Source organism: Sabethes cyaneus, chromosome 2 (assembly GCF_943734655.1).
Source record: "Sabethes cyaneus chromosome 2, idSabCyanKW18_F2, whole genome shotgun sequence".
Taxonomy (NCBI): domain Eukaryota; kingdom Metazoa; phylum Arthropoda; class Insecta; order Diptera; family Culicidae; genus Sabethes; species Sabethes cyaneus.
Genome location: NC_071354.1, coordinates 174,359,731 through 174,370,049, shown reverse-complemented (window position 1 = coordinate 174,370,049; position 10,319 = coordinate 174,359,731). Strand labels below are relative to the sequence as shown.

The window sequence follows — 10,319 nt, the reverse complement described above, 5'->3', positions numbered from 1 at the left end:
CCACTGTGAAGTGAAATCCGTCTTCTTTAGGAATCCCACCGGCACCGGGAATAGAGAGACTCAATGTGCTTGATGGCTCGACCAGGTTGAAGCCGATTTGTGTGTGTCGAGACGCGCCACGAATCGGCCCCAGAACCGAGTATAGTGGAGACGAATTTTTGATACGGCAAGAGACACCCCGGCTCTCGGCTAGTAGAAGTAGGTAATGTCTGCAGGGTGTTGAGATCGGTCTACAGGATGCTATGATGTTGATCTAACAAGCCAGTCGTTGTATGTAGAGTTAGAGTATGGTCGTTGCGCTAGCCCCGTAATTGCTATGTACTCTTATAGTCGGCTGCGATGTCTGTCGATAAAGAAGAATCAAGTCAAGTTTTTATGCCCAAGGCTTCACTTTATGCTCTGCACTGTCTAATTACCAAGAGATGGTGAAAAAGACTGCAACTGAAGTACTGGATGGAAGCCATTGTCTGTCCAATCTATCGCGACGATAATTGTTGTAACTATCGCATGATCCCACTGTTGCAGCCGTTTAACGCAGATTGCAAGAGGAGTTATGGGCAATATCAGGTAAGGATCAGCTTTTTATGATTTGAGTATTGGTTACTACTGAAATGTCGCTTTCTTGACTTCATCGATAAAAGGAGATGCTGGAAGTCGGACTATGGTGATGTGCACAACCTACAATAGGATGCATTCGAGCATATAGAAACGTCTTATTATTAAAACACACATCTTACTCAAAAAAGCAAGAAAAATTAGTTTGGATTGCTATGAACAGTATTTATTCAATACGCAATTGTATTTTTCGTACTTTACAACTAATTCACTGCTCATTAACATACACTTTGCTACAGTAACAACATATTACACTTAATAAATTGCTACACAAATTCAGAGCTGAACAAACGATACCTCGCGAATAAAAACTGGCATATCAAAGTGTCGGTATGCTTTTTAATTTCAATGTTTTTCACTTTCATAGCCCTGCAATAAGCGCGCTAACATCGAGTATCTACTTGTGGGTATAATTCGTCTGACCGAAACTTTTCTTTAGTTTCCATTATATCTAACATAGAACATATCAAATGAAAGTTTTGGGATTTTCCACTGTGAAAATGTGTTTAAGGGAAGTTTGGTCTACCTGTTAAATTGTCGATTAGGGGTTGATAGGGCTTTCTGTTGTCATTAACAATCAGACGTAGAGATAATTGTTGCATGTGTTAAAAATTGTGACAACAGCGAAAGGCCTTCGCCAATTCGGAAGAATGGTTTTTGTTTTTTTTTTGTTTTGTTTAGCAATATAAGATATAATCTCCTCTGGGCCAATTTTCATTAGCCTGCAGTTAAACTCTTTACTATCACAGTTAATACATCATATTTCTTCGTGCAAATTTCTCTAAATTACAGCTGCCCGCTATAGTATGCCAATGCCATGTGATTTCGGATTTTTGCCGGCGCACCGTTTAAATATAAATCACTGCGTATTAGGATGCTTACTGAATTTAAGCTGCTATTTCTGCTTACAGCATTCGTTGGTTGTAATAAATAATAACGATGACATTCTTACAATCCCAGGCACACCAACCGGATACAAAAGTACGGATGATATATTTTAGTGCTACACGCTTAGTGTTTATCACTTTTCAGGACAGTTCAAAGCCTGTATTACTGGATATGGCATACCGGAGCTTATCCCGCAGCATACTTTTCTTCTGATAGTTGGGCAATTTTAGCAAGTTAAAGCAGGTCGATGAAGTTGGCAAACGATTCAGCGGATCCTTTTTGCGGATAGTGAAGAAGCCGCGAATTACCGAACCAACCGTATCGCCGATGTCTTCGTCATCACCGACTTCTACGCAACGAATCGAAAATGGTGGCTCCAAATGGGCAAATCCTAGCAGGGGTGGCTTTGAACAGCTGGTGACGAACTGTCGGTATAAGGTAAGGTGTGTATTAAAAAAAATGTATCGGGAACATTAATAACATGGACAAGTACCTTGAGAAATAGCTTCTTCTCCTCTTCACTGAAATCTTTAGCTAGAATGTCCCATAGCCAACTGACGACGCGGTGGCCATCGTGGAATCCTCCGTAGTACTGTGTATGTTTTCGCAAATCCTTCAAATCGAGCGGCGCTGTGTCACCAGATATCAGTCGTTGTAGCTATGAAGCGGGCAGAATTGAATGTGAATGAATTTTAATATTGCTTATGATTAGGAATCGCGATTTATTCTTATCGAGAGACTTTAATAAAGGTGCAGAAAACATGCTCCGTAGAGTTTAGATGTATAAATAGCTCTTTGTTCAAAATTCCCTCTCCTGGGTTGAGGGGCTTAACGGTTATGTGAGTACCATCTAGTTGCCGAAGGAATGATTTGGTTCAGTCGGACTAATTTAATTATCAATCCACCATTAAATTTAAACAATTTCTGATCCAGCATCAGTAGGTTACTTTCAAACTACCTTTAAGGCAGAATTGGATGAACTCAACAAAAAGCTAGTGGCTAGAAGTTTAACCAACAGAATACGTAAAATAGAGTTATGATAACGATTTTTACCCAACAATATAAAAACATTCTAATAATAACAGGAATAATGCTACTCGTCTTCCAAAAACCTTTCCAATGCTGGTGAGTTACTGTCGGAGGAACCCTCAAAGTCGCGACTCACCGTCGAACTGCTCCTCTCCGTTCTCACTGCCATCGTCGCGGTTGTACTCAATGAATTTCTCGAAAAGCTTTACGGCCTCGATTTGCATTTTGTTTTTGTTCATTGCCCAATATTGCTAGACTCCCACTTTTTTCAATATTCTATCGGAGTGTAGCTGTTGTTGGCAGTTCTCCTTTTTAAAAACCAGTCTCTATTTGTTTCACCTCAGGAACAAAGTCTTCCTGTCTACCACCTACATCTGTCACGTCTGATGAATTTTCAACATATCTTGTCGCTTCAATACCACCGTATGATGATAATCCTCTTCGCTATTATTTCATACTCAATCGAACGTAAATTATCCCGGTTGCGCTAGAGTATGGTGGAGACCTCCATGTTACAAGTAACTATCGGAGCTATGAGAGCGTGTTATTATAGGCCTTTGACCACTTCCCATTTTAAAGTGTACTTCCGCAGAAAAGAGCATAAAGCGTGGAAAGATTATTTTTTTGCTTTCTTTATTCGCTCGGCGGTAATCTGCGTGTAAAACTACTTATGACATATGCTCCTGAATATAACTTAGTGATTGACAGCAGATCGTATCCTCCAAACCTACACACAATATCTGGGTAAGTGCAGCTAATATCGGAGGGATTACGGATAAGCACCAGCATTGTCTTTTTTGTATTCATCTGTAAACCTACACACGCTAATAATGGCTCCAGGGTGGCTAGCAGCCCCGGCAATACGTTCTTAGGACCTTAGGTGACGTTCATGTTTAAAATTCAAAATCAGGAGTAAACACTTTTAGTCATCAAAACATGATTGAATATCAAAATAAATAAATTAAGATTTAGGTTGTATTCAGGTGGTATCGTTGTTTTATACTACGCCCTTTCACAATTGTTGGTGCTCGCTGTCCGTACAACTCAGACGTTCTCTCTACCAGGTAGGAATCTGTCTGTTAATTAAGGCACAAGACACTCCTATATTAAGTAGGATAGGCTCGAGTTTCGCTACGTTAATGGTGTCGAACGCCTGCTTCAAATCAATTTGGGATAAAAAAGGCGTTGTGGGCGTCTGCATGTACTATCTCAACCTCAGTCAGACTTGGCTCTAATTGCCCACCTTGAGCTGCAAACGGAAACGGGAACGAGAACGGATGAATAGTTCTTTGTTCAAAACACACCCTTCTGCACCTTAGTTTAAATCTCTCAATAATTTTAATTATTGTAACAATTTTACTATCTTGGTTGTACTTACTTCCGGCGTAGAAAATAATGCTAGCCAGTCTGGATTTACTATGCTTCTAAAGCCGCGTATGAAAGCAGCGGTCTGGTCGCGTATCTGTGTATGCATTCGAAAGTATGCCATGTAGTGGATATAGTTGATTCTATAAGGAACAAAAAGAAGAAATTGTTGTATTGTATCTGTAGAAATGCAGTTTGCTTTGAAACATACTTATTGTCGTTGTTGACACCCCTAGCTTTTCCGCCCGGATACAGCTCGTGTGTCACAATCTTTCCCATCACATCCTCATCAACGCTGAACGTCAAATCCAAATCTGCCACGTCTCCCTGGTAGTGCTTGATAAAAGTTAAACTACGATAGAGTTCTTTATCTAGCGAGGGAAGCTCGTCCATGCAACTGTACAGGGCTTGCTGCGTCTGCCCAAGAACTTGTGAAAGGAAGAATGACGCAAACGGAACATCCACAACAATTCCTTCGTAGACAGCTTTCCCTAGCATTCTGCCGACAAACTCAAACAGCTGGAGATGGTTTTCCTGCATATGGGAGGTTGGTGAGGGGTATAGCCTCTGCTCGGTAGTCGTCTTGAAAAGGTTCAAGGAAGGATCGAATACTCGTTTAATAGTTTCCTCTAAAAATTCTTTAAACACTCCGTCCTGATCGATGCCAGCTTCATCCAGACCTTGCTGATTGACAAACCTAACTCTAATAACGCCTTTCAGGGCATGAGGAGGGAGCGCAGCCAGCTGCCGATAACCGTCCTCAACAATTCGATCCCTATGTACGGTGACCAGAGCCGAGCTGGGCGATGCACATGCCGATTCTGTCAACCCCAAAACAGCCTTTTCATTTTGTACAAATTTCCTAAACAGTTGTACGCGATCTTCGTGTGGGATTATGTGAGGCATTTTCTGTAGAAGAATTTGTGTGTGTTTTTTGCCCTTCTCTAGGTCGGTTAGAAAATGTGATGGTCTAATGTCACGAATCAGCCAATGATTCGGAGGAGCGAATGGCCGTCGACAGTCTCGCCGATAGAGACACAACAGCAGCGTATGCGTCGACACGAACAGCGGAGCACTGGTGACAGTTTTAACGTCGAATATTTGGTCCTGAATCGTACGGTAGAGGAATGTGTTGAGAAAGTGCGACAGCGCAATGTAGTCGTTCAGACTGAACGGGGTCTGCTGTTCGTACATTTCCAGATCGTCCAAAATTCTGCAACAGGACGCTTGGTTAAAACATGCTCAATGTGTTTGTATTATTTATGGTGTGGTGACTTACGTAACGTAATGAGTCATACAATCACAGAAAAGTGACAGCAGCAGCAGAGGAGGGTCGTAGCATATTTGATTCACCTGAAGCAACTCAATGAAGCCTTTCATTCCACATGTTGGACCTAACGATCCTAACAAAAGCCATAGGTCATGAAGTACAGTGTCATTGTAGCATAAACCTGAAAGTTACATAGTTAAAATTAATACTTGGATCTTAGCAGAGTCGTAGATTGTAAGTATAGTGAGATTTCTTTTTTTTTACCAGACAGGATATCCAATCGCAGCTGCGATAGTGCACTCAAAGCAGCCTGATACATGGCACAGGTAAGTGCCACCCGTGAAACTTCGCCGGAGCCAATCTTTCGATAGGATTTACTTGCTTTCTTCTCGCTTGGTCCTTTAACGGAATTTCGTTCGAACGTTAACGCTCGCTTCAGCAGATTTCCCGTACTATTTCCACTGGGTATCGTGTATTCGATGGTTTCATATCCAACAGCCAGCTGTTTCAAATTTTCCCCAAGCAAAAGCTTGACTATCCTATGATTCCACAGTAGGTGAATTTGTTTTTTAATGATAGGAAGGTTCTCATTTTGAAGACGTTCTTTGCCAGGAGTAAACCAACCGAGAAGTTCATGCCACTGACTACAGGTTCCGCCCGACTGACCGACGCTGGCGAGGATGCCATTCAGTAGCTGAGTTACTACAAAAGTGAAGGTTGGGTAGGCTAGTTTCAGTGCATCTTCCGGAGGTTCCAGATAGTACAGGTGAACGATGTTGGAAAGCAGCGACAGCAGAAGACTGTTTTGTAGCGAATTCAGTACGTATTTCACCGCTTCGTCAACGCTGAGCAAATCCAGTGTCCTTTCAAGAATATGATGAGATTGCAAGTTGCTAAGACACTCCGGAGTGCACTGCTCCAACTGGAATATGATACCAGGAACAGACAGAATTTGCACCAGAAATTGCGACATAAGATTCTCGCTGAAGTTACTGGATATCAATGGCCGCACGGCTAGGGTCATGATAGCCGTCAATGATATTGGTTTCAGGGTAATAACCGTCCGACACGTCCCTCGCACCAAAATATTCCGCAGATTCAGGTAAAACCCTTTTTGCACCAAATCACCCATTATGTTGCTACACAGTTGCAACATTCCAGGTTTTAGCCCTGCTAAAGATTTGTTTTTCAACAAAACCCAACTGTTAGAGGAGGTGAAAGCCACCAGCGTGTGCAGATATAAGGCCAATGATATGCTATCGCTGTGAGCTTCAGGACGAAGCTGTTCTACAGCTGTACAACACCGATACAGCAGCTTTTTGATGTGTCTTATCCAGGCTAGACTGTAATCCTTATTGAGTGCCACTCCAATATAACTGGTTTTCGGCGAATCAGACTCAAGGCTGGCTATTAGATAACGACACAGACGCTCGAGACGATCCTGATTGGATGCCTCGGCAGATGTGTTTGATTTCCACTGCAGTAGAAAATGTGATGCGGCACGATAAATCTGCAAACATGGCTTTAATTCGATGTCTTTGGTAGGGTTGGCTACCGGAGGTAGCAAAGCATCAAATTCATTTCTAGAAAAAGAAATCTGTGTTAGAATTCCTTCACTTTAATTGTTTCCATTAGTATACTCACAATATTAGCCTACGAAACTTAGTCCTAGCTAACCAACCGCGAATATTTTTCTGCAGCAGAACGATTGATTTGTCTCGCTTTTCCTCCATTGCTCGCTCATTGGCCCGCTCCTCACGGGCGGCTTTGGTTTGCTCTAGAAAACTATCCTTTTTTGTTTCCGTTCTGCCGAACATTTTTTATCTGGAGGTCAGATTACCAAGCAGGTCTAACAGTGGAAAGCTGTGAACGAAAAAACAAATCGTTTTTATATAATTGAGAGCAATCATAACAATTGTTTTGTTTTGATTACTTGATGCATAGATCGATGACAGTTGCACAATGATAGGTACGTGATAACAAAAAAAATGCCACAATGTAATGGAAAAGCAAATTTTTCACCCGCTGAAAATGCCTCTTATCTGCTAAACTCGCACTTACTGTCAGTAAATAACACGTCAAAACTGTTTATTGTAAATAAAATTGACCGTTGTTGATAGTTTTCGTTTTATTTGATAATATTTTGCACCCAAACACGAAAGTTTTCACACAGGCGATAAATTTTCACTGCGTTTAATTTTTCTTTTTCATAGCCTTTCAGCTGATTGTTTTCCTTTCCTGCCCGCAAAAACTGACATATGGAGGTGGATTCTATTCTACTGCTCACTTGTATTTATGCTGCTCTAGACAAGTGAAGAAAAAAAAATCTGTTGAATCTACATTCAGGGGTTTCTTGGCAAGATAACCGGAATACATGCCAGTATACATTATGGCTGAATAAAAGAAGCATAGCGTACACTCACACTGGAGTGGAGATGCTCTTTATGTGAGAAATATGTTCCAAGAGTTTACACATGAATTTTCACGGAAAATGGTTTTGACATCTTTAATCGTCGCAATGTAGGTCCTATCCTATTCAAGTTTCGTATTTGTTAAAGATCCTACTAATCCCGTAAACCTGTCATCTTGTTCCACAATCTTTTGACAGCACCTGATGGTTTGTTTACATGGTGTTAGAATTTGAATTTTTTAATTTTCATCCGGCAATAATGATCAAATTGTCTAGTTTTTATTGGATGAATTGGATCGAATTCCTGAAGGAGTGGAAGCATCTGGAGTCGTAAGAAACGATCAAACAGAACCAGTTCAATGTGTAACAGTTCAAGGCGGATTAAGTCAAGTAGACTCAGGTAAAACATCGAGAGAAATGTTTCCAAAGGTATCACCAGCAAGTTGAGGCGGTACGGTACCATTGGCAGAACGATTAGGGGCCATTCAGATACTACGTGGACAGAAAAATACCAATTTTCAATTGGATGTACTTTTTGTGGCGAGCTGCATTTGATATAAAACGGTGAGATGCAGGAATTTTGCCACGCCTGTGATGTACAATGATAGTGCTGGCAACCTGCTTACCAACAAAACGGCGGTAGCAGCCAGGTGGAAGGAGCACTTCTGACACTGTTGAATAGAGAGGTAAACGCGGACATCAGTAGGGACAGGATAGGAATTGTAAGCGATGGTCAAGCTGTGGAGCCACCAACACAGGAGGAGGTTAAAAAGGCAATCAGTGAGCAGGCTTGGCATACACTTTTCGCTTTGATTTTGCTCTTTTGATTACTGCATCTCAGTCAAGCAAAATTTGAAAAAGTGATGTATGGGGCGTTTGTAGAATTTGTTATTACCTACAATATTGCTGAAGTAAGCATTACTGTGCATTTTGTATTTATGGCGCTATAAGGCTGCTACCCTCTTGGAAAAAGAGCGTTCTTTTTGCTACCAACGGCATTGCTGCCATATAGCGCCGTAAATACTAAAGATAAAACTTCACTTTCTTCAGCAATATTATAGATAATTACTAGCTCTACAAATGCCCCATACACCACTTTTTCAAATTCTGCTTGGCTGAGGAGCAGTAATCAAAAGAGCAAAATCAAAGCGAAAAGTGTATGCCAAGCCTGTCAGTGAGCTGAAAAACGGTAAGGCTGCTGGGAAGGATGGTATCCTGGCTGAACTTCTAAAAGCGGGGAGCGAGCGGCTGTACGAAGCAAACCACCGGATTATTATCAGGATCTGAGAGGAAGAACAAATGCCGGAATAGTGGTTGGATGGCCTCATTTGCCCAATTTTCAAAAAGGGACATCGACTGGAATGTAACAACTATCGAGGAATTACATTGCTCAATTCTGCCTACAAGGTGCTTTCCTGTATCCTGTTCTGAAGACTAAGACTGTTAGCGGAGTCCTTCGTCGGCGAATACCAAGCTAGTTTTCGTGAGGGTCGCTCCACGACGGATCAGATATTTATCCTGCGTCAGTTAGGTAAGGTATATTTCCGGAAAGTTTTGAACTGATTGCTTAAAAAATAAAAAAGTTATAGGCATTTACGTGAAGACAAAAAATGTTGTCATAGTCGGGCCATGTAGTACAGGTTAGGCCACCGCAGAAAATCTAAGACATACGTATTGAAATTCTATATAGAGACATGAAAAGAATGAATTTCGGGAACAACGGCTCATATAGGTACAAATACTCTATTTTTAATTGCATTTTTGCGAAATTTTGGCGATCTTGTAAGATCAATATTGCTACAATCGCCTTTTCCGAGTTGTACAACTACAACAAAAAAAAAACAACAAAAATCTAGGTTTTTATCGTATTAATTCTGCTTTATTTCATCACATTTTACGTGACAGACATTCTCTAACGAATAAGGCGTTTCTACGCTTAAAATTATGGTGGCCCCACCATGACTACTCAAGTGGCCCGACCTTTACAAATAGCACTTTTCTAGTATTTCACCTTAGCCTTCCCAAACACCTTACTGGAGGGGATTTTTCTATAGTCTTCATGTGCAGCACAACACACTTCATACATTTTCAAAATTTATCTCGATAATTGCATTTCATGAATCATTTCTTAAAGAAAAGTTCATTGCGTCTGGAAAACTTTTTTTGTAAGATTTAGTCACTGAATTCAGTACGGGTGTTTTGAATACACGATTGAAACTCACAATATTGTGAAAAGTTAGCTATCACAGTAAGAAGTTTTACAATGGTTCTGTCATAGATATCATGAATTACTAAAACCGTAAAATCGTGATGGCCCGACCATAACAGTGGCCCGACGATAACGACAATACCCTAAGCAGCGAAGTGACACGACAAGTTGCAGCCGCGAATCGAGCTTTCTACGGAAAACGTAGTCAGCTGAAGTCCCGTAGTTTGCAAATTCGCACAAAACTGACGCTCTACAGAACACTAATCCTCCCGGTGGCCCTTTGCGGACACGAATCATGGACACTAAAGGAAGCCGATAGACGAGTGCTTGGGGTTTTTGAGCGTAAAATTCTGCGATCTATACTTGATGGCAAAATGGAAAATGGAGTGTGGCGCAGACGCATGAATCACGAGATGTACCAAATATACAAATATGCTGACATAGTGAAGGTAGTGCAATGTGGTAGGCTGCGGTGGGCTGGACACGTGGCCAGAATGCCCGACGAAAGAGTAGCCAAAACAATTTTCAGCAGA

The 10,319-nt window shown here is 41.3% G+C and overlaps 1 protein-coding gene across 1 annotated transcript; it reads right to left on the bottom strand.

The window, feature by feature from the left end:
* Positions 1-816: 816 nt before the first annotated feature.
* Positions 817-7,320, bottom strand: LOC128734239 (ubiquitin-protein ligase E3B). The gene is made up of 8 exons (XM_053828311.1): positions 7,229-7,320; positions 6,812-7,030; positions 5,432-6,750; positions 5,177-5,348; positions 4,109-5,110; positions 3,911-4,040; positions 1,997-2,161; positions 817-1,928 (listed from the first exon to the last, which is right to left on the bottom strand). Exons 2-8 carry the CDS (start codon positions 6,982-6,984, stop codon positions 1,644-1,646), a joined length of 3,246 nt encoding a protein of 1,081 aa, XP_053684286.1. The 5' UTR covers positions 6,985-7,030; positions 7,229-7,320; the 3' UTR covers positions 817-1,643.
* Between the last annotated feature and the right edge of the window lie 2,999 nt (positions 7,321-10,319).

Coding starts and splice junctions, on each gene's coding strand:
- LOC128734239 (XM_053828311.1), bottom strand. CDS start 6,984: ATGTTCGGCAGAACGGAAACAAAAAAGGATAGTTTTCTAGAGCAAACC. Junction 5,349..5,431: donor GCGATTGGATATCCTGTCTG/GTAAAAAAAAAG, acceptor TGTAACTTTCAG/GTTTATGCTACAATGACACT. Junction 2,162..3,910: donor CATTATTTTCTACGCCGGAA/GTAAGTACAACC, acceptor CCCGCTTCATAG/CTACAACGACTGATATCTGG.